General features: G+C 49.5%; 1 protein-coding gene across 1 annotated transcript in view; it reads left to right on the plus strand.

Annotated features, from left to right (window-relative positions):
• LOC131943941 (methylmalonate-semialdehyde dehydrogenase [acylating], mitochondrial) overlaps window positions 1–23,358 on the plus strand; it is a 23,640-nt gene continuing 282 nt past the window's right edge. Inside the window, exons 1-12 of the mRNA XM_059304327.1 lie at window positions 1–136; window positions 4,749–4,799; window positions 5,345–5,419; window positions 5,554–5,715; window positions 7,268–7,346; window positions 7,617–7,771; window positions 8,709–8,856; window positions 9,608–9,672; window positions 20,565–20,811; window positions 21,257–21,438; window positions 22,105–22,284; window positions 22,968–23,066. Of these exons, the coding sequence (XP_059160310.1) occupies window positions 101–136; window positions 4,749–4,799; window positions 5,345–5,419; window positions 5,554–5,715; window positions 7,268–7,346; window positions 7,617–7,771; window positions 8,709–8,856; window positions 9,608–9,672; window positions 20,565–20,811; window positions 21,257–21,438; window positions 22,105–22,284; window positions 22,968–23,066 (1,479 nt within the window). The 5' untranslated portion in view covers window positions 1–100. The remainder of the gene's footprint in view (window positions 137–4,748; window positions 4,800–5,344; window positions 5,420–5,553; window positions 5,716–7,267; window positions 7,347–7,616; window positions 7,772–8,708; window positions 8,857–9,607; window positions 9,673–20,564; window positions 20,812–21,256; window positions 21,439–22,104; window positions 22,285–22,967; window positions 23,067–23,358) is intronic.

Consider the following 23,358-nt stretch of genomic DNA (forward strand, 5'->3'; position numbering starts at 1 on the left):
TTAAAAAATCAGTTGTCTGGCGACCTTTTCACAATTTTTATCTGACTTGGCCTACTTATCTCAGCAGACTCGCCTGGCACACTCGAGGGCATCAACCAAAATGACGTTTCTAACAGTTATACGCAGTTTAAAATTGGTAGGCCTAAACTACTGTCTTATTTATTAATATATTATATTTACTATAAATATTTAGCTTATAAAATAAATGGGAGGCCTAATGAAATGTTAATGTTCTTTGAGTAGATTTATGCAGATATTGATAGGCCTATAAATTCAATATTATAAATAAAGGCTTCCTATAATAGGCCCCTACTTAATACTATATATTAATTATATATAGATTCTATTATATATAATTAATATAAGTAGTAAGTAGCCTATATAATAATACTATAATAATATTTTTCACACTACTCACAGTAGTAGTAATTTAATTAGATCTAGTTAGATCTAGTAGTTAGTGTACTATTACTAAGTAGTAGTAGGCCTATACTTCTATTTTTTTCTAAACCTAGGCCACAGGTCTATAAAATAAAAATTAATAGGCCTAAATAAATTAAATGCCTATGAAATGTGTATGTATTCTTAGCAGCCGATCTGCTAATGCCATGTCAAATATTACCCTAATTATTAATTAATACTAATAATAGGTAGTAGTAGTAGGTAAGCCTATTAATTATGCACTTTAAAGTCTAAAGTAATCTACAGAGGCTAGTAATTTGAATACTTTCCGATTGCATCACTGCTGGTCCTCTAAACCTGCTCCCTAGGTCAAACATGATCTAAAAATAGATATCAAGACTGCTTATTCTTAGCAATTCACTGTTGAAATTAAGTATTATTTCAATAGGCATACCTAAGTTTAAAAAAAAAAAGAATATAATCTAAATCTAGTCCTTGTAAAAAGACAGTTCAGTATGAGCAACTTAGTCTTGCTGTAAAAAAACCTTAATTTTTTTTTCTCTTTTACAATTAGCCTTATCTAATGTTCTTTAGACATCGCAAATTAAGTGCTTTTACACCCTGCAGCAAAAGTTGACTGACTCGACCCTGCAGCAAAAGTTGACTGACTCGACCCTGCAGCAAAAGTTGACCGACTCGACCCTGCAGCAAAAGTTGACCGTCTCGACCCTGCAGCAAAAGTTGACCGACTCGACCCTGCAGCAAAAGTTGACCGACTCGACCCTGCAGCAAAAGTTGACCGACTCGACCCTGCAGCAAAAGTTGACCGACTCGACCCTGCAGCAAAAGTTGACCGACTCGACCCTGCAGCAAAAGTTGACCGACTCGACCCTGCAGCAAAAGTTGACCGACTCGACCCTGCAGCAAAAGTTGACCGACTCGACCCTGCAGCAAAAGTTGACTGACTCGACCCTGCAGCAAAAGTTGACTGACTCGACCCTGCAGCAAAAGTTGACTGACTCGACCCTGCAGCAAAAGTTGACTGACTCGACCCTGCAGCAAAAGTTGACTGACTCGACCCTGCAGCAAAAGTTGACTGACTCGACCCTGCAGCAAAAGTTGACTGACTCGACCCTGCAGCAAAAGTTGACTGACTCGACCCTGCAGCAAAAGTTGACTGACTCGACCCTGCAGCAAAAGTTGACTGACTCGACCCTGCAGCAAAAGTTGACTGACTCGACCCTGCAGCAAAAGTTGACTGACTCGACCCTGCAGCAAAAGTTGACTGACTCGACCCTGCAGCAAAAGTTGACTGACTCGACCCTGCAGCAAAAGTTGACTGACTCGACCCTGCAGCAAAAGTTGACTGACTCGACCCTGCAGCAAAAGTTGACTGACTCGACCCTGCAGCAAAAGTTGACTGACTCGACCCTGCAGCAAAAGTTGACTGACTCGACCCTGCAGCAAAAGTTGACTGACTCGACCCTGCAGCAAAAGTTGACTGACTCGACCCTGCAGCAAAAGTTGACTGACTCGACCCTGCAGCAAAAGTTGACTGACTCGACCCTGCAGCAAAAGTTGACTGACTCGACCCTGCAGCAAAAGTTGACTGACTCGACCCTGCAGCAAAAGTTGACTGACTCGACCCTGCAGCAAAAGTTGACTGACTCGACCCTGCAGCAAAAGTTGACTGACTCGACCCTGCAGCAAAAGTTGACTGACTCGACCCTGCAGCAAAAGTTGACTGACTCGACCCTGCAGCAAAAGTTGACTGACTCGACCCTGCAGCAAAAGTTGACTGACTCGACCCTGCAGCAAAAGTTGACTGACTCGACCCTGCAGCAAAAGTTGACTGACTCGACCCTGCAGCAAAAGTTGACTGACTCGACCCTGCAGCAAAAGTTGACTGACTCGACCCTGCAGCAAAAGTTGACTGACTCGACCCTGCAGCAAAAGTTGACTGACTCGACCCTGCAGCAAAAGTTGACTGACTCGACCCTGCAGCAAAAGTTGACTGACTCGACCCTGCAGCAAAAGTTGACTGACTCGACCCTGCAGCAAAAGTTGACTGACTCGACCCTGCAGCAAAAGTTGACTGACTCGACCCTGCAGCAAAAGTTGACTGACTCGACCCTGCAGCAAAAGTTGACTGACTTGAATCTGGGTTTATGTTAGTAGAACGTTCCTACCCACACTATCCATTCATGTGCCAAGGCCACAGAAACAGGTGAACTCTACTTCACTTGAATCCTTGACTCTCAGGTTTGAAAGGGAACTTTACTTACACTTGGGCTGACCTAGTTTACTAAAGGTTTACACCTGGGTTGCCCTAAAAACAAACATCTATTGTTTTATAGCCTAGTAAAACTTACAGGCTCTAAGCTTTTGGCATTTATAACATTCTTAAATGGGTGTGCCAAATCTATAAGTGCATTCTAAACAATTGGTACATGATGCAGTGAATTAAACAGTCGAACAGGCATTAAACAAGCCTTTTCTATTCCATGAGATAGCTAAAAATACCTAAACCATGACTAATTAAAACAGCTTGCATTGATTGCTGATGTAGGTCAAATGAAATATTGAGTGTACTAGTGCAATGGGTGGGGGGGGGGGTGGTAAGGACATGGGGCTAACTTACACATGAGGCCTGCTGTTGACCTTAGAACTGTTATCATGAAATGATAGTTTACTAGAGAGCCGTCAATAACATCCAGTAGATAGGAAATATTGAACTGGTCATTAGGGCAAGATGAAGGTAGAGGGAGATAACTCAAGGTTGCGCTTATCACACCATACATGTGGTCAGAGGTTAATGAATGTGGTCAGTCAGTGGTTCTTCTGATGAATGTGGTCAGTCAGTCAGTGGTTCATCTGATGAATGTGGTCAGTCAGTCAGTGGTTCATCTGATGAATGTGGTCAGTCAGTGGTTCATCTGATGAATGTGGTCAGTCAGTGGTTCATCTGATGAATGTGGTCAGTCAGTGGTTCAATGATGAATGTGGTCAGTCAGTCAGTGGTTCATCTGATGAATGTGGTCAGTCAGTGGTTCATCTGATGAATGTGGTCAGTCAGTCAGTGGTTCATCTGATGAATGTGGTCAGTCAGTCAGTGGTTCATCTGATGAATGTGGTCAGTCAGTCAGTGGTTCATCTGATGAATGTGGTCAGTCAGTGGTTCATCAGATGAATGTGGTCAGTCAGTGGTTCATCTGATGAAAGTGGTCAGTCAGTGGTTCATCTAATGAATGTGGTCAGTCAGTCAGTGGTGCATCTGATGAAAGTGGTCAGTCAGTGGTTCATCTGATGAATGTGGTCAGTCAGTGGTTCATCTGATGAATGTGGTCAGTCAGTGGTTCATCTGATGAATGTGGTCAGTCAGTGGTTCATCTGATGAATGTGGTCAGTCAGTCAGTGGTTCATCTGATGAATGTGGTCAGTCAGTCAGTGGTTCATCTGATGAATGTGGTCAGTCAGTCAGTGGTTCATCTGATGAATGTGGTCAGTCAGTCAGTGGTTCATCTGATGAATGTGGTCAGTCAGTCAGTGGTTCATCTGATGAATGTGGTCAGTCAGTGGTTCATCTGATGAATGTGGTCAGTCAGTGGTTCATCTGATGAATGTGGTCAGTCAGTGGTTCATCTGATGAATGTGGTCAGTCAGTCAGTGGTGCATCTGATGAATGTGGTCAGTCAGTCAGTGGTGCATCTGCTGAATGTGGTCAGTCAGTCAGTGGTTCATCTGATGAATGTGGTCAGTCAGTGGTTCATCTGATGAATGTGGTCAGTCAGTGGTTCATCTGATGAATGTGGTCAGTCAGTGGTTCATCTGATGAATGTGGTCAGTCAGTCAGTGGTTCATCTGATGAATGTGGTCAGTCAGTCAGTGGTTCATCTGATGAATGTGGTCAGTCAGTCAGTGGTTCATCTGATGAATGTGGTCAGTCAGTCAGTGGTTCATCTGATGAATGTGGTCAGTCAGTCAGTGGTTCATCTGCTGAATGTGGTCAGTCAGTCAGTGGTTCATCTGCTGAATGTAGTCAGTCAGTGGTTCATCTGATGAATGTGGTCAGTCAGTCAGTGGTTCATCTGATGAATGTGGTCAGTCAGTCAGTGGTTCATCTGATGAATGTGGTCAGTCAGTCAGTGGTTCATCGGATGAATGTGGTCAGTCAGTGGTTCATCTGATGAATGTGGTCAGTCAGTGGTTCATCTGATGAATGTGGTCAGTCAGTGGTTCATCTGATGAATGTGGTCAGTCAGTGGTTCATCTGATGAATGTGGTCAGTCAGTGGTTCATCTGATGAATGTGGTCAGTGGCTCAGAAAAGGTTTTTTTTTTTTTAAGGGAAAACACTCAGGTATTATTTTGACAAGGTCCTACGCCTCTTCTTCTGTGGTAAGTTTTTCTTTTTTGTCACTGGTGGTAAGTTTGTCTTATGTCTGTCTCTGGTGGTAAGTTTGTCTTGTGTCTGTCTTTGGTCTGTCTCTGGTGGTAAGTTTGTCTTGTGTCTGTCTTTGGTCTGTCTCTGGTGGTAAGTTTGTCTTGTGTCTGTCTTTGGTCTGTCTCTGGTGGTAAGTTTGTCTTGTGTCTGTCTTTGGTCTGTCTCTGGTGGTAAGTTTGTCTTGTGTCTGTCTTTGGTCTGTCTCTGGTGGTATGTTTGTCTTGTGTCTGTCTCTGGTAAGTTTGTCTTGTCTGCCTTTGGTGGTAAGTTTGTCTTGTGTCTGTCTCTGGTGTTAAGTTTGTCTTGTGTCTGTCTTTGGTGTTAAGGTTGTCTTGTGTCTGTCTCTGGTGTTAAGTTTGTCTTGTGTATGTCTTTGGTCTGTCTCTGGTGGTATGTTTGTCTTGTGTCTGTCTCTGGTGTTAAGTTTGTCTTGTCTGCCTTTGGTGGTAAGTTTGTCTTGTGTCTGTCTCTGGTCATGTGTTATCCAATTTTCTTCCAGCCTACCACCAAACTTTTTATCAACAATGAGTTTGTAGAGTCCAAGACAAAGAAATGGGTGGATGTTCACAATCCAGTGAGTATTTGGTTTGTTGTGGAGTGGGGGGGGGGGGCTTGACAATTGCAGTACATGAGTGGGCATGTCTTAGTAGAGCTAGTTGGTGACACGTTCTTCCCGCCAACAAATGAAGTGGTGACACATTATTTCAGGCAACAAATGAAGTGGTGACACGTGTCCCAGAGTCCACACAAGCTGAGATGGAAGCCGCTGTTGCCGCAGCCAAAGCTGCCTTTCCCTCCTGGTCTAGGACCACAGCTCTCTCCAGGCAACAGATCATGTTCAGGCTCCAGGACCTCATCAAACAAAATCTGGTCAGTCTTTTCAAGGTCATGGGGGGGTGTCAAACTACAGCACCCCATCAAACAAAATCTGGTCAGTCTTTTCAAGGTCATGGGGGGGGGGGGTGTTTGTCAAACTACAGCACCCCATCAAACAAAATCTGGTCAGTCTTTTCAAGGTCATGGGGGGGGGGTGTCAAACTACAGCACCCCATCAAACAAAATCTGGTCAGTCTTTTCAAGGTCATGGGGGGGGGGGTTGTCAAACTACAGCACCCCATCAAACAAAATCTGCTCAGTTTTTTCAAGATCATGGGGGGGGGGGGGTGATTTCACAAAGGATGTGTATTGAGTGTGAATGGTGTTTTATGTATCTGATTTGAAAGGTGGGTTAGGGTTGTTGTGTATTGGATGTGTATGGTGGGTTGTATATCAGATGTGTATGGTGGGTTGTATATCAGATGTGTATGGTGGGTTGTATATCAGATGTGTATGGTGGGTTGTATATCAGATGTGTATGGTGGGTTGTATATCAGATGTGTATGGTGGGTTGTATATCAGATGTGTATGGTGGGTTGTATATCAGATATGTATGGTGGGTTGTATATCAGATGTGTATGGTGGGTTGTATATCAGATTCAGATGTGTATGGTGGGTTGTATATCAGATATGTATGGTGGGTTGTATATCAGATGTGTATGGTGGGTTGTATATCAGATGTGTATGGTGGGTTGTATATCAGATGTGTATGGTGGGTTGTATATCAGATGTGTATGGTGGGTTGTATATCAGATGTGTATGGTGGGTTGTATATCAGATGTGTATGGTGGGTTGTATATCAGATGTGTATGGTGGGTTGTATATCAGATATATCAGATGTGTATGGTGGGTTGTATATCAGATGTGTATGGTGGGTTGTATATCAGATGTGTATGGTGGGTTGTATATCAGATGTGTATGGTGGGTTGTATATCAGATGTGTGTGGTGGGTTGTATATCAGATGTGTGTGGTGGGTTGTATATCAGATGTGTATGGTGGGTTGTATATCAGATGTGTATGGTGGGTTGTATATCAGATGTGTATGGTGGGTTGTATATCAGATATGTATGGTGGGTTGTATATCAGATGTGTATGGTGGGTTGTATATCAGATGTGTATGGTGGGTTGTATATCAGATATGTATGGTGGGTTGTATATCAGATGTGTATGGTGGGTTGTATATCAGATGTGTATGGTGGGTTGTATATCAGATATGTATGGTGGGTTGTATATCAGATGTGTATGGTGGGTTGTATATCAGATGTGTATGGTGGGTTGTATATCAGATGTGTATGGTGGGTTGTATATCAGATGTGTATGGTGGGTTGTATATCAGATATGTATGGTGGGTTGTATATCAGATGTGTATGGTGGGTTGTATATCAGATGTGTATGGTGGGTTGTATATCAGATGTGTATGGTGGGTTGTATATCAGATGTGTATGGTGGGTTGTATATCAGATGTGTATGGTGGGTTGTATATCAGATGTGTATGGTGGGTTGTATATCAGATGTGTATGGTGGGTCGTATATCTATTTGAACAGAAAAAGATAGCTGCCAACATCACACTAGAACAGGGCAAGACTTTAGTGGATGCTGAGGGTGATGTCATGAGGGGCTTACGTAAGTCAAGAGTTTTTTGTATCACCTCCTACAGTCATATCCTGACCATTTTGTATCACCCCCTACAGTCATATCCTGACCATTTTGTATCACCCCCTACAGTCATATCCTGACCATTTTGTATCTGATTTGACCTCTTGTACCTGACCTGTGACCTCACCCTTGACTTTGTACCTGACCCTTGACCATACTTGACCTCATGTATCTGACCCAAGTCTTGACCTCTGGTACCTGACCCTTGACCTCTGACCCTTGACCTGTCTACTACAGAGGTTGTGGAGCACTGCTGTAGTGTGACATCCCTACAGCTAGGAGAAACCCTGTCCAGCATAGCCAAAGACATGGACACTATGACCTTCAGACTTCCACTTGGTGTGACCGCTGGCATCACCCCCTTCAACTTCCCTGCCATGATTCCACTCTGGGTAAGTCCACCTTACAATCCACCTTACAATCCACCTTACAATCCATGGTGCAGAGCCAATAGTTTTGGTCAATTTCCTAGACGGTCTAGGTTTATTAGGTCAGTATGTCAAGTAATATAAAATCCTACAGACAGGTACCCATTGAAGCTGTGGGCCTAGTCCTACAGACTTGAGACAGGTACCCATTAAAGCTGTGGGCCTAGTCCTACAGCCATGAGCCAGGTACCCATTGAAGCTGTGGGCCTAGTCCTACAGCCATGAGACAGGTACCCATTGAAGCTGTGGGCCTAGTCCTACAGACTTGAGACAGGTACCCATTGAAGCTGTGGGCCTAGTCCTACAGCCATGAGACAGGTACCCATTGAAGCTGTGGGCCTAGTCCTACAGACTTGAGACAGGTACCCATTGAAGCTGTGGGCCTAGTCCTACAGACTTGAGACAGGTACCCATTGAAGCTGTGGTCCTAGTCCTTAAAGTTGATGTTGTGTGGTGGTCGTGTGAGATGGCCTAAGAGCTGTTGTGGTGGTCGTGTGAGATGGCCTAAGAGCTGTTGTGGTGGTTGTGTGAGATGGCCTAAGAGCTGTTGTGGTGGTCGTGTGAGATGGCCTAAGAGCTGTTGTGGTGGTTGTGTGAGATGGCCTAAGAGCTGTTGTGGTGGTCGTGTGGGATGGCCTAAGAGCTGTTGTGGTGGTTGTGTTGGGATGGCCTAAGAGCTGTTGTGGTGGTTGTGTGAGATGGCCTAAGAGCTGTTGTGGTGGTTGTGTGAGATGGCCTAAGAGCTGTTGTGGTGGTTGTGTGAGATGGCCTAAGAGCTGTTGTGGTGGTCGTGTGGGATGGCCTAAGAGCTGTTGTGGTGGTTGTGTGAGATGGCCTAAGAGCTGTTGTGGTGGTTGTGTGAGATGGCCTAAGAGCTGTTGTGGTGGTTGTGTATTTCCAGATGTTTCCCATGGCCATTGTGACTGGCAACACATCAGTGATGAAGCCCTCCGAGCGGGACCCAGGGGCCACCATGATGCTGATGGAGCTGTGTAGGGAGGCTGGCGTCCCCCCTGGTGTGGTCAACGTCATTCATGGCAGGCATGACTGTAAGCATTTTCATTTGTCAACACCCATAAAACTTGGCTAATTTTTTCTGTGGGAAGCCATATTTCATTTCTGGAAATATTCAGCTGGAAAATCTTCCTGGAAAAACTTGAAAAACCTTCTATAAACAGTTTGAGTGGTCCAAAAACAAGTTCTTGCATAGAATTTAATTTATTTTTAAAGAATTTTTGGCAATAATCAAATTGGAAGGCATATTTCTGCTGAAAATGTCTCACCTTTAACAGGTACATTGAGGGGGTCAGAAAACCAGACGTTTGTAAGTATGCACACATCTTGAGGTCACTAGCAATTAAACAAGGCCCATTTTTAAAACACTTTTCAATTGCTATCTTTCCCTGGTACCACTGAACAGTCCTGTTTAGGTGTTGAATTATGACTCAGTGTGTGGTCAGTTGTTTCACTGTGTGGTCAGTTGTTTCACTGTGTGGTCAGTTGTTTCACTGTGTGGTCAGTTGTTTCACTGTGTGGTCAGATGTTTCACTGTGGGGTCAGTTGTTTCACTGTGGGGTCAGTTGTTTCACTGTGTGGTCAGTTGTTTCACTGTGTGGTCAGTTGTTTCACTGTGGGGTCAGTTGTTTCACTGTGTGGTCAGTTGTTTCACTGTGTGGTCAGTTGTTTCACTGTGTGGTCAGTTGTTTCACTGTGTGGTCAGTTGTTTCACTGTGGGGTCAGTTGTTTCACTGTGGGGTCAGTTGGTTCACTGTGTGGTCAGTTTTGTCTTTTATTTCCCAGCTGTGAACTTCATCTGTGACCATCCTGATATTAAAGCCATCTCTTTTGTGGGCTCAGATCAGGCGGTGAGTTGGTTCTTTTTTTTTTGGGGTGGGGTGGTGTAGCACACATGATGGGTGGGGTGACATGGTGTAGCACACATGATGGGTGGGGTGGTGTAGCACATGATGGGTGGTGTGGCACATGATGGGTGGGGTGGTGTAGCACACATGATGGGTGGGGTGGTGTAGCACACATGATGGGTGGGGTGGGGTGGTGTAGCGGACATGATGGGTGGGGTGGGGTGGTGTAGCGGACATGATGGGTGGGGTGGGGTGGTGTAGCACACATGATGGGTGGGGTGGTGTAGCACACATGATGGGTGGGGTGACATGGTGTAGCACACATGATGGGTGGGGTGACATGGTGTAGCACACATGATGGGTGGGGTGGTGTAGCACACATGATGGGTGGGGTGGTGTAGCACACATGATGGGTGGGGTGGTGTAGCACACATGATGGGTGGGTCGGTGTAGCACACATGATGGGTGGGGTGGTGTAGCACACATGATGGGTGGGGTGGTGTAGCACACATGATGGGTGGGGTGGTGTGGCACACATGATGGGTGGGGTGGTGTGGCACACATGATGGGTGGGGTGATGTAGCACACATGATGGGTGGGGTGGTGTAGCACACATGATGGGTGGGGTGGTGTAGCACACATGATGGGTGGGGTGGTGTAGCACACATGATGGGTGGGGTGGTGTGGCACACATGATGGGTGGGGTGGTGTAGCACACAGGATGGGTGGGGTGGTGTAGCACACATGATGGGTGGGGTGGTGTAGCACACATGATGGGTGGGGTGGTGTAGCAGACATGATGGGTGGGGTGGTGTAGCAGACATGATGGGTGGGGTGGTGTAGCACACATGATGGGTGGGGTGGTGTAGCACACATGATGGGTGGGGTGACATGGTGTAGCACACATGATGGGTGGGGTGGTGTAGCACACATGATGGGTGGGGTGGTGTAGCACACATGATGGGTGGGGTGGTGTAGCACACATGATGGGTGGGGTGGTGTAGCACACATGATGGGTGGGGTGGTGTAGCACACATGATGGGTGGGGTGGTGTAGCACACATGATGGGTGGGGTTGTGTAGCACACATGATGGGTGGGGTTGTGTTGCACACATGATGGGTGGGGTGGGGTGGTGTAGCGGACATGATGGGTGGGGTGGGGTGGTGTAGCGGACATGATGGGTGGGGTGGGGTGGTGTAGCGGACATGATGGGTGGGGTGGGGTGGTGTAGCACACAGGATGGGTGGGGTGGTGTAGCAGACATGATGGGTGGGGTGACATAGTGTAGCAGACATGATGGGGTGACATGGTGTAGCAGACATGATGGGTGGGGTGGGGTGGTGTAGCGGACATGATGGGTGGGGTGGGGTGGTGTAGCACACATGATGGGTGGGGTGGTGTAGCACACATGATGGGTGGGGTGGTGTAGCAGACATGATGGGTGGGGTGGTGTAGCACACATGATGGGTGGGGTGGTGTAGCACACATGATGGGTGGGGTGGTGTAGCACACATGATGGGTGGGGTGGTGTAGCACACATGATGGGTGGGGTGACTTGGTGTAGCACACATGATGGGTGGGGTGACTTGGTGTAGCACACATGATGGGTGGGGTGACTTGGTGTAGCACACATGATGGGTGGGGTGACTTGGTGTAGCACACATGATGGGTGGGGTGACTTGGTGTAGCACACATGATGGGTGGGGTGACATGGTGTAGCACACATGATGGGTGGGGTGACATGGTGTAGCACACATGATGGGTGGGGTGACATGGTGTAGCACACATGATGGGTGGGGGTGACATGGTGTAGCACACATGATGGGTGGGGGTGACATGGTGTAGCACACATGATGGGTGGGGGTGACATGGTGTAGCACACATGATGGGTGGGGTGACATGGTGTAGCACACATGATGGGTGGGGTGACATGGTGTAGCACACATGATGGGTGGGGGTGACATGGTGTAGCACACATGATGGGTGGGGTGACATGGTGTAGCACACATGATGGGTGGGGTGACTTGGTGTAGCACACATGATGGGTGGGGTGACATGGTGTAGCACACATGATGGGTGGGGGTGACATGGTGTAGCACACATGATGGGTGGGGTGACATGGTGTAGCACACATGATGGGTGGGGTGACATGGTGTAGCACACATGATGGGTGGGGTGACATGGTGTAGCACACATGATGGGTGGGGTGACATGGTGTAGCACACATGATGGGTGGGTGGTGTAGCACACATGATGGGTGGGGTGACATGGTGTAGCACACATGATGGGTGGGGTGACATGGTGTAGCACACATGATGGGTGGGGTGACATGGTGTAGCACACATGATGGGTGGGGTGACATGGTGTAGCACACATGATGGGTGGGGTGACATGGTGTAGCACACATGATGGGTGGGGGTGACATGGTGTAGCACACATGATGGGTGGGGTGACATGGTGTAGCACACATGATGGGTGGGGTGGTGTAGCACACATGATGGGTGGGGTGGTGTAGCACACATGATGGGTGGGGTGGTGTAGCACACATGATGGGTGGGGTGACATGGTGTAGCACACATGATGGGTGGGGTGACTTGGTGTAGCACACATGATGGGTGGGGTGACATGGTGTAGCACACATGATGGGTGGGGTGACATGGTGTAGCACACATGATGGGTGGGGTGACATGGTGTAGCACACATGATGGGTGGGGTGACATGGTGTAGCACACATGATGGGTGGGGTGACATGGTGTAGCACACATGATGGGTGGGGTGACATGGTGTAGCACACATGATGGGTGGGGTGACTTGGTGTAGCACACATGATGGGTGGGGTGACTTGGTGTAGCACACATGATGGGTGGGGTGACTTGGTGTAGCACACATGATGGGTGGGGTGACTTGGTGTAGCACACATGATGGGTGGGGTGACTTGGTGTAGCACACATGATGGGTGGGGTGACATGGTGTAGCACACATGATGGGTGGGGTGACATGGTGTAGCACACATGATGGGTGGGGTGGTGTAGCACACATGATGGGTGGGGTGGTGTAGCACACATGATGGGTGGGGTGGTGTAGCACACATGATGGGTGGGGTGACATGGTGTAGCACACATGATGGGTGGGGTGACTTGGTGTAGCACACATGATGGGTGGGGTGACTTGGTGTAGCACACATGATGGGTGGGGTGACATGGTGTAGCACACATGATGGGTGGGGTGGTGTAGCACACATGATGGGTGGGGTGGTGTAGCACACATGATGGGTGGGGTGACATGGTGTAGCACACATGATGGGTGGGGTGAGGTGGGGTGGTGTAGCACACATGATGGGTGGGGTGGTGTAGCACACATGATGGGTGGGGTGACATGGTGTAGCACACATGATGGGTGGGGTGACATGGTGTAGCACACATGATGGGTGGGGTGACTTGGTGTAGCACACATGATGGGTGGGGTGACATGGTGTAGCACACATGATGGGTGGGGTGACATGGTGTAGCACACATGATGGGTGGGGTGACATGGTGTAGCACACATGATGGGTGGGGTGACATGGTGTAGCACACATGATGGGTGGGGTGACATGGTGTAGCACACATGATGGGTGGGGTGACATGGTGTAGCACACATGATGGGTGGGTGGTGTAGCACACATGATGGGTGGGGTGACATGGTGTAGCACACATGATGGGTGGGGTGACATGGTGTAGCACACATGATGGGTGGGGTGACATGGTGTAGCACACATGATGGGTGGGGTGACATGGTGTAGCACACATGATGGGTGGGGTGGTGTAGCACACATGATGGGTGGGGTGGTGTAGCACACATGATGGGTGGGGTGGTGTAGCACACATGATGGGTGGGGTGACATGGTGTAGCACACATGATGGGTGGGGTGGTGTAGCACACATGATGGGTGGGGTGGTGTAGCACACATGATGGGTGGGGTGGTGTAGCACACATGATGGGTGGGGTGACATGGTGTAGCACACATGATGGGTGGGGTGACATGGTGTAGCACACATGATGGGTGGGGTGACATGGTGTAGCACACATGATGGGTGGGGTGACATGGTGTAGCACACATGATGGGTGGGGTGACATGGTGTAGCACACATGATGGGTGGGGTGACATGGTGTAGCACACATGATGGGTGGGGTGACATGGTGTAGCACACATGATGGGTGGGGTGGTGTAGCACACATGATGGGTGGGGTGGTGTAGCACACATGATGGGTGGGGTGACTTGGTGTAGCACACATGATGGGTGGGGTGACATGGTGTAGCACACATGATGGGTGGGGTGGTGTAGCACACATGATGGGTGGGGTGGTGTAGCACACATGATGGGTGGGGTGGTGTAGCACACATGATGGGTGGGGTGACATGGTGTAGCACACATGATGGGTGGGGTGACTTGGTGTAGCACACATGATGGGTGGGGTGACTTGGTGTAGCACACATGATGGGTGGGGTGACATGGTGTAGCACACATGATGGGTGGGGTGGTGTAGCACACATGATGGGTGGGGTGGTGTAGCACACATGATGGGTGGGGTGACATGGTGTAGCACACATGATGGGTGGGGTGAGGTGGGGTGGTGTAGCACACATGATGGGTGGGGTGGTGTAGCACACATGATGGGTGGGGTGACATGGTGTAGCACACATGATGGGTGGGGTGACATGGTGTAGCACACATGATGGGTGGGGTGGTGTAGCACACATGATGGGTGGGGTGGTGTAGCACACATGATGGGTGGGGTGGTGTAGCACACATGATGGGTGGGGTGACATGGTGTAGCACACATGATGGGTGGGGTGACATGGTGTAGCACACATGATGGGTGGGGTGACATGGTGTAGCACACATGATGGGTGGGGGTGACATGGTGTAGCACACATGATGGGTGGTTTGACATGGTGTAGCACACATGATGGGTGGTTTGACATGGTGTAGCACACATGATGGGTGGGGGTGACATGGTGTAGCACACATGATGGGTGGGGTGACATGGTGTAGCACACATGATGGGTGGGGGTGACATGGTGTAGCACACATGATGGGTGGGGTGACATGGTGTAGCACACATGATGGGTGGGGTGACATGGTGTAGCACACATGATGGGTGGGGTGACATGGTGTAGCACACATGATGGGTGGGGTGACATGGTGTAGCACACATGATGGGTGGGGTGACATGGTGTAGCACACATGATGGGTGGGGTGACATGGTGTAGCACACATGATGGGTGGGGTGACTTGGTGTAGCACACATGATGGGTGGGGTGACATGGTGTAGCACACATGATGGGTGGGGTGACATGGTGTAGCACACATGATGGGTGGGGTGACATGGTGTAGCACACATGATGGGTGGGGTGGTGTAGCACACATGATGGGTGGGGTGGTGTAGCACACATGATGGGTGGGGTGACATGGTGTAGCACACATGATGGGTGGGGTGACATGGTGTAGCACACATGATGGGTGGGGTGACTTGGTGTAGCACACATGATGGGTGGGGTGACATGGTGTAGCACACATGATGGGTGGGGTGACATGGTGTAGCACACATGATGGGTGGGGTGACATGGTGTAGCACACATGATGGGTGGGGTGGTGTAGCACACATGATGGGTGGGGTGGTGTAGCACACATGATGGGTGGGGTGGTGTAGCACACATGATGGGTGGGGTGGTGTAGCACACATGATGGGTGGGGTGGTGTAGCACACATGATGGGTGGGGTGACATGGTGTAGCACACATGATGGGTGGGGTGACATGGTGTAGCACACATGATGGGTGGGGTGACATGGTGTAGCACACATGATGGGTGGGGTGACATGGTGTAGCACACATGATGGGTGGGGTGACATGGTGTAGCACACATGATGGGTGGGGTGACTTGGTGTAGCACACATGATGGGTGGGGTGACTTGGTGTAGCACACATGATGGGTGGGGTGACTTGGTGTAGCACACATGATGGGTGGGGTGACTTGGTGTAGCACACATGATGGGTGGGGTGACTTGGTGTAGCACACATGATGGGTGGGGTGACATGGTGTAGCACACATGATGGGTGGGGTGACATGGTGTAGCACACATGATGGGTGGGGTGGTGTAGCACACATGATGGGTGGGGTGGTGTAGCACACATGATGGGTGGGGTGGTGTAGCACACATGATGGGTGGGGTGACATGGTGTAGCACACATGATGGGTGGGGTGACTTGGTGTAGCACACATGATGGGTGGGGTGACTTGGTGTAGCACACATGATGGGTGGGGTGACATGGTGTAGCACACATGATGGGTGGGGTGGTGTAGCACACATGATGGGTGGGGTGGTGTAGCACACATGATGGGTGGGGTGACATGGTGTAGCACACATGATGGGTGGGGTGAGGTGGGGTGGTGTAGCACACATGATGGGTGGGGTGGTGTAGCACACATGATGGGTGGGGTGACATGGTGTAGCACACATGATGGGTGGGGTGACATGGTGTAGCACACATGATGGGTGGGGTGGTGTAGCACACATGATGGGTGGGGTGGTGTAGCACACATGATGGGTGGGGTGGTGTAGCACACATGATGGGTGGGGTGACATGGTGTAGCACACATGATGGGTGGGGTGACATGGTGTAGCACACATGATGGGTGGGGTGACATGGTGTAGCACACATGATGGGTGGTTTGACATGGTGTAGCACACATGATGGGTGGTTTGACATGGTGTAGCACACATGATGGGTGGGGTGACATGGTGTAGCACACATGATGGGTGGGGTGACATGGTGTAGCACACATGATGGGTGGGGTGACATGGTGTAGCACACATGATGGGTGGGGTGACATGGTGTAGCACACATGATGGGTGGGGTGACATGGTGTAGCACACATGATGGGTGGGGTGACATGGTGTAGCACACATGATGGGTGGGGTGACATGGTGTAGCACACATGATGGGTGGGGTGACATGGTGTAGCACACATGATGGGTGGGGTGACATGGTGTAGCACACATGATGGGTGGGGTGACATGGTGTAGCACACATGATGGGTGGGGTGACTTGGTGTAGCACACATGATGGGTGGGGTGACATGGTGTAGCACACATGATGGGTGGGGTGACATGGTGTAGCACACATGATGGGTGGGGTGACATGGTGTAGCACACATGATGGGTGGGGTGACATGGTGTAGCACACATGATGGGTGGGGTGACATGGTGTAGCACACATGATGGGTGGGGTGGTGTAGCACACATGATGGGTGGGGTGACATGGTGTAGCACACATGATGGGTGGGGTGAGGTGGGGTGGTGTAGCACACATGATGGGTGGGGTGGTGTAGCACACATGATGGGTGGGGTGACATGGTGTAGCACACATGATGGGTGGGGTGGTGTAGCACACATGATGGGTGGGGTGGTGTAGCACACATGATGGGTGGGGTGGTGTAGCACACATGATGGGTGGGGTGGTGTAGCACACATGATGGGTGGGGTGACATGGTGTAGCACACATGATGGGTGGGGTGACATGGTGTAGCACACATGATGGGTGGGGTGACATGGTGTAGCACACATGATGGGTGGGGTGACATGGTGTAGCACACATGATGGGTGGTTTGACATGGTGTAGCACACATGATGGGTGGTTTGACATGGTGTAGCACACATGATGGGTGGTTTGACATGGTGTAGCACACATGATGGGTGGTTTGACATGGTGTAGCACACATGATGGGTGGGGTGACATGGTGTAGCACACATGATGGGTGGGGTGACATGGTGTAGCACACATGATGGGTGGGGTGACATGGTGTAGCACACATGATGGGTGGGGGTGACATGGTGTAGCACACATGATGGGTGGGGTGACATGGTGTAGCACACATGATGGGTGGGGTGACATGGTGTAGCACACATGATGGGTGGGGGTGACATGGTGTAGCACACATGATGGGTGGGGGTGACATGGTGTAGCACACATGATGGGTGGGGTGACATGGTGTAGCACACATGATGGGTGGGGGTGACATGGTGTAGCACACATGATGGGTGGGGGTGACATGGTGTAGCACACATGATGGGTGGGGTGACATGGTGTAGCACACATGATGGGTGGGGTGACATGGTGTAGCACACATGATGGGTGGGGTGACATGGTGTAGCACACATGATGGGTGGGGTGACATGGTGTAGCACACATGATGGGTGGGGTGACATGGTGTAGCACACATGATGGGTGGGGTGACATGGTGTAGCACACATGATGGGTGGGGTGACATGGTGTAGCACACATGATGGGTGGGGTGACATGGTGTAGCACACATGATGGGTGGGGTGACATGGTGTAGCACACATGATGGGTGGGGTGACATGGTGTAGCACACATGATGGGTGGGGTGACATGGTGTAGCACACATGATGGGTGGGGTGACATGGTGTAGCACACATGATGGGTGGGGTGACATGGTGTAGCACACATGATGGGTGGGGTGACATGGTGTAGCACACATGATGGGTGGGGTGACATGGTGTAGCACACATGATGGGTGGGGTGACATGGTGTAGCACACATGATGGGTGGGGTGACATGGTGTAGCACACATGATGGGTGGGGTGGTGTAGCACACATGATGGGTGGGGTGACGTGGTGTAGCACACATGATGGGTGGGGTGGTGTAGCACACATGATGGGTGGGGTGGTGTAGCACACATGATGGGTGGGGTGGTGTAGCACACATGATGGGTGGGGTGGTGTAGCACACATGATGGGTGGGGTGGTGTAGCACACATGATGGGTGGGGTGACATGGTGTAGCACACATGATGGGTGGGGTGACATGGTGTAGCACACATGATGGGTGGGGTGACATGGTGTAGCACACATGATGGGTGGGGTGACATGGTGTAGCACACATGATGGGTGGGGTGACATGGTGTAGCACACATGATGGGTGGGGTGACATGGTGTAGCACACATGATGGGTGGGGTGACATGGTGTAGCACACATGATGGGTGGGGTGACATGGTGTAGCACACATGATGGGTGGGGTGACATGGTGTAGCACACATGATGGGTGGGGTGGTGTGGCACACATGATGGGTGGGGTGGTGTGGCACACATGATGGGTGGGGTGGTGTGGCACACATGATGGGTGGGGTGGTGTGGCACACATGATGGGTGGGGTGACTTGGTGTAGCACACATGATGGGTGGGGTGACTTGGTGTAGCACACATGATGGGTGGGGTGACTTGGTGTGGCACACATGATGGGTGGGGTGACATGGTGTGGCACACATGATGGGTGGGGTGACATGGTGTGGCACACATGATGGGTGGGGTGGTGTGGCACACATGATGGGTGGGGTGGTGTGGCACACATGATGGGTGGGGTGGTGTGGCACACATGATGGGTGGGGTGGTGTGGCACGCATGATGGGTGGGGTGACATGGTGTAGCAGACATGATGGGTGGGGTGACATGGTGTAGCAGACATGATGGGTGGGGTGACATGGTGTAGCAGACATGATGGGTGGGGTGGTGTGGCACACATGATGGGTGGGGTGGTGTAGCAGACATGATGGGTGGGGTGGTGTAGCACACATGATGGGTGGGGTGGTGTAGCACACATGATGGGTGGGGTGGTGTAGCACACATGATGGGTGGGGTGGTGTAGCACACATGATGGGTGGGGTGGTGTAGCACACATGATGGGTGGGGTGGTGTAGCACACATGATGGGTGGGGTGGTGTAGCACACATGATGGGTGGGGTGGTGTAGCACACATGATGGGTGGGGTGGGGTGGTGTAGCACACATGATGGGTGGGGTGACATGGTGTAGCACACATGATGGGTGGGGTGACATGGTGTAGCACACATGATGGGTGGGGTGACATGGTGTAGCACACATGATGGGTGGGGTGACATGGTGTAGCACACATGATGGGTGGGGTGACATGGTGTAGCACACATGATGGGTGGGGTGACATGGTGTAGCACACATGATGGGTGGGGTGACATGGTGTAGCACACATGATGGGTGGGGTGACATGGTGTAGCACACATGATGGGTGGGGTGACATGGTGTAGCACACATGATGGGTGGGGTGACATGGTGTAGCACACATGATGGGTGGGGTGACATGGTGTAGCACACATGATGGGTGGGGTGACATGGTGTAGCACACATGATGGGTGGGGTGACATGGTGTAGCACACATGATGGGTGGGGTGACATGGTGTAGCACACATGATGGGTGGGGTGACATGGTGTAGCACACATGATGGGTGGGGTGACATGGTGTAGCACACATGATGGGTGGGGGTGACATGGTGTAGCACACATGATGGGTGGGGTGACATGGTGTAGCACACATGATGGGTGGGGTGACATGGTGTAGCACACATGATGGGTGGGGTGACATGGTGTAGCACACATGATGGGTGGGGTGACATGGTGTAGCACACATGATGGGTGGGGTGACATGGTGTAGCACACATGATGGGTGGGGTGACATGGTGTAGCACACATGATGGGTGGGGTGACATGGTGTAGCACACATGATGGGTGGGGTGACATGGTGTAGCACACATGATGGGTGGGGTGACATGGTGTAGCACACATGATGGGTGGGGTGGTGTAGCACACATGATGGGTGGGGTGGTGTAGCACACATGATGGGTGGGGTGGTGTAGCACACATGATGGGTGGGGTGGTGTAGCACACATGATGGGTGGGGTGGTGTAGCACACATGATGGGTGGGGTGAGGTTTGGCAGACTACAATCTTAGACTACTGCACCTTCTAGCCTTTTAAAATCTAGTGCCCATAAAATCATGTCCATGTGTCTTTGAATGAAGGGCAAGTATATTTATGAAAGAGGTTCTAAAAACGGCAAGAGGGTCCAGTCCAACATGGGGGCCAAGAACCATGGTGTCATCATGCCAGACGCCAACAAGGAGAGCACACTCAGCAGTTTGGTGGGCGCAGCATTTGGCGCTGCTGGACAGCGCTGTATGGCTTTATCAACTGCCATTTTTGTAGGGGAAGCCAAGCACTGGATCCCTGAGCTGGTGGAGAGAGCCAGGAAACTCAAGGTCACAGCAGGTCAGTTCGTTAGGGCTCCTTGAGGTCAATTAATTAGTGAACTGTTTTAGGTCAACTAATTAGTGAACTATTTGAGGTCAACTAATTAGTGAACTATCTGAGGTCAAGTAATTAGTGAACTATTTGAGGTCAACTAATTAGTGAACTATTTGAGGTCAACTAATTAGTGAACTATTTGAGGTCAACTAATTAGTGAACTATTTGAGGTCAACTAATTAGTGAACTATTTGAGGTCAACTAATTAGTGAACTATTTGAGGTCAACTAATTAGTGAACTATTTGAGGTCAACTAATTAGTGAACTATTTGAGGTCAACTAATTAGTGAACTATCTGAGGTCAACTAATTAGTGAACTATTTGAGGTCAACTAATTAGTGAACTATTTGAGGTCAACTAATTAGTGAAGCATGTGTGGACTAGTATGTTGTGAGCTTCTGCCCTTCAGGCACTGAGCCAGATGCTGACCTGGGCCCCTTGATTTCCCCGGATGCCAAGAAACGTGTGTGTGACCTTATCCAGTCAGGCGTGGATGCAGGTGCTAAGCTCTTGCTAGACGGGCGCAACATTGTCGTCAAGGGATATGAAAGAGGCAATTTTGTTGGGCCTACCATATTACACCAAGTTGATGTAAGTACAATTTTGTTGGGCCTACCATATTACACCAAGTTGATGTAAGTACAATTTAGTTGGGCCTACCATATTACACCAAGTTGATGTAAGTACAATTTAGTTGGGCCTACCATATTACACCAAGTTGATGTAAGTACAATTCAGTTGGGCCTACCATATTACACCAAGTTGATGTAAGTACAATTTAGTTGGGCCTTGTCCAGTTGTGCACATGAAATTGTTTTGTTGACATGAAATTGTTTTGTTGACATGAAATTGTTTTGTTGACATGAAATTGTTTTGTTGACATGAAATTGTTTTGTTGACATGAAATTGTTTTGTTGACATGAAATTGTTTTGTTGACATGAAATTGTTTTGTTGACATGAAATTGTTTTGTTGACATGAAATTGTTTTGTTGACATGAAATTGTGTTTAGTTGACATGAAATTGTGTTTAGTTGACATGAAATTGTGTTTAGTTGACATGAAATTGTGTTTAGTTGACATGAAATTGTGTTTAGTTGACATGAAATTGTGTTTAGTTGACATGAAATTGTTTTGTTGACATGACATTGTTTTGTTGACATGAAATTGTTTTGTTGACATGAAATTGTTTTGTTGACATGAAATTGTTTTGTTGACATGAAATTGTTTTGTTGACATGAAATTGTTTTGTTGAGCAGCCCAAGATGAAATGTTACACTGAAGAAATTTTTGGACCTGTCTTAGTCAGCATGGAAGTAGAAACACTTGATGATGCTATTCAAATAGTCAATGCCAACCCCTATGGCAATGGAACGGCCATCTTCACGACAAACGGGGCCACAGCCAGGAAATACACCATGGAATCTGATGTTGGACAGGTCAGTTTTTTAATGGCCATTCTAACAGGGCCAGGTAAATGTGGCCATTCTAACAGGGCCAGGTAAATGTGGCCATTCTTACAGGGCCAGGTAAATGGGGCCATTCTAACAGGGCCAGGTAAATGTGGCCATTCTAACAGGGCCAGGTAAATGGGGCCATTCTAACAGGGCCAGGTAAATGGGGCATGGGGCCATTCTAACAGGGCCAGGTAAATGGGGCCATTCTAACAGGGCCAGGTAAATGGGGCCATTCTAACAGGGCCAGGTAAATGGGGCATGTGGCCATTCTAACAGGGCCAGGTAAATGTGGCCATTCTAATAGGGCCAGGTAAATGGGGCATGTGGCCATTCTAACGGCCAGGTAAATGGGGCATGTGGCCATTCTAACAGGGCCAGGTAAATGGGGCCATTCTAACAGGGCCAGGTAAATGGGGCCATTCTAACAGGGCCAGGTAAATGGGGCATGTGGCCATTCTAACAGGGCCAGGTAAATGTGGCCATTCTAATAGGGCCAGGTAAATGGGGCATGTGGCCATTCTAACGGCCAGGTAAATGGGGCATGTGGCCATTCTAACAGGGCCAGGTAAATGGGGCATGTGGCCATTCTAACAGGGCCAGGTAAATGGGGCATGTGGCCATTTAGCAAATGAAGTAATCTATGGCAACATGTCAAACCTCCACAGGTGGGTGTCAATGTACCCATACCTGTACCTCTTCCAATGTTCTCCTTTACTGGCTCACGAGGATCCTTCAGGGGAGATCAAAACTTCTATGGGAAACAGGTGAGTACTAGCTTGTTTAACTAGCCTTATGATGAATGGCTGGCTGGCCAAGTGTAGCCTTAGGTTGAATGGCTGTCTGGCCAAGTGTAGCCTTATATTGATTGGCTGGCTGGCCAAGTGTAGCCTTATGTTGATTGGTTGGCCAAGTGTAGCCTTATGATGATTGGCTGGCTGGCCAAGTGTAGCCTTAGGTTGATTGGTTGGCTGGCCAAGTGTAACCTTATGATGATTGGCTGGCTGGCCAAGTGTAGCCTTATACTGATTGGCTGGCTGGCCAAGTGTAGCCTTATGT

The sequence above is a fragment of the Physella acuta genome, unplaced genomic scaffold (assembly GCF_028476545.2).
Source record: "Physella acuta isolate Inbredline_101_S28 unplaced genomic scaffold, ASM2847654v3 ptg000473l, whole genome shotgun sequence".
Taxonomy (NCBI): domain Eukaryota; kingdom Metazoa; phylum Mollusca; class Gastropoda; family Physidae; genus Physella; species Physella acuta.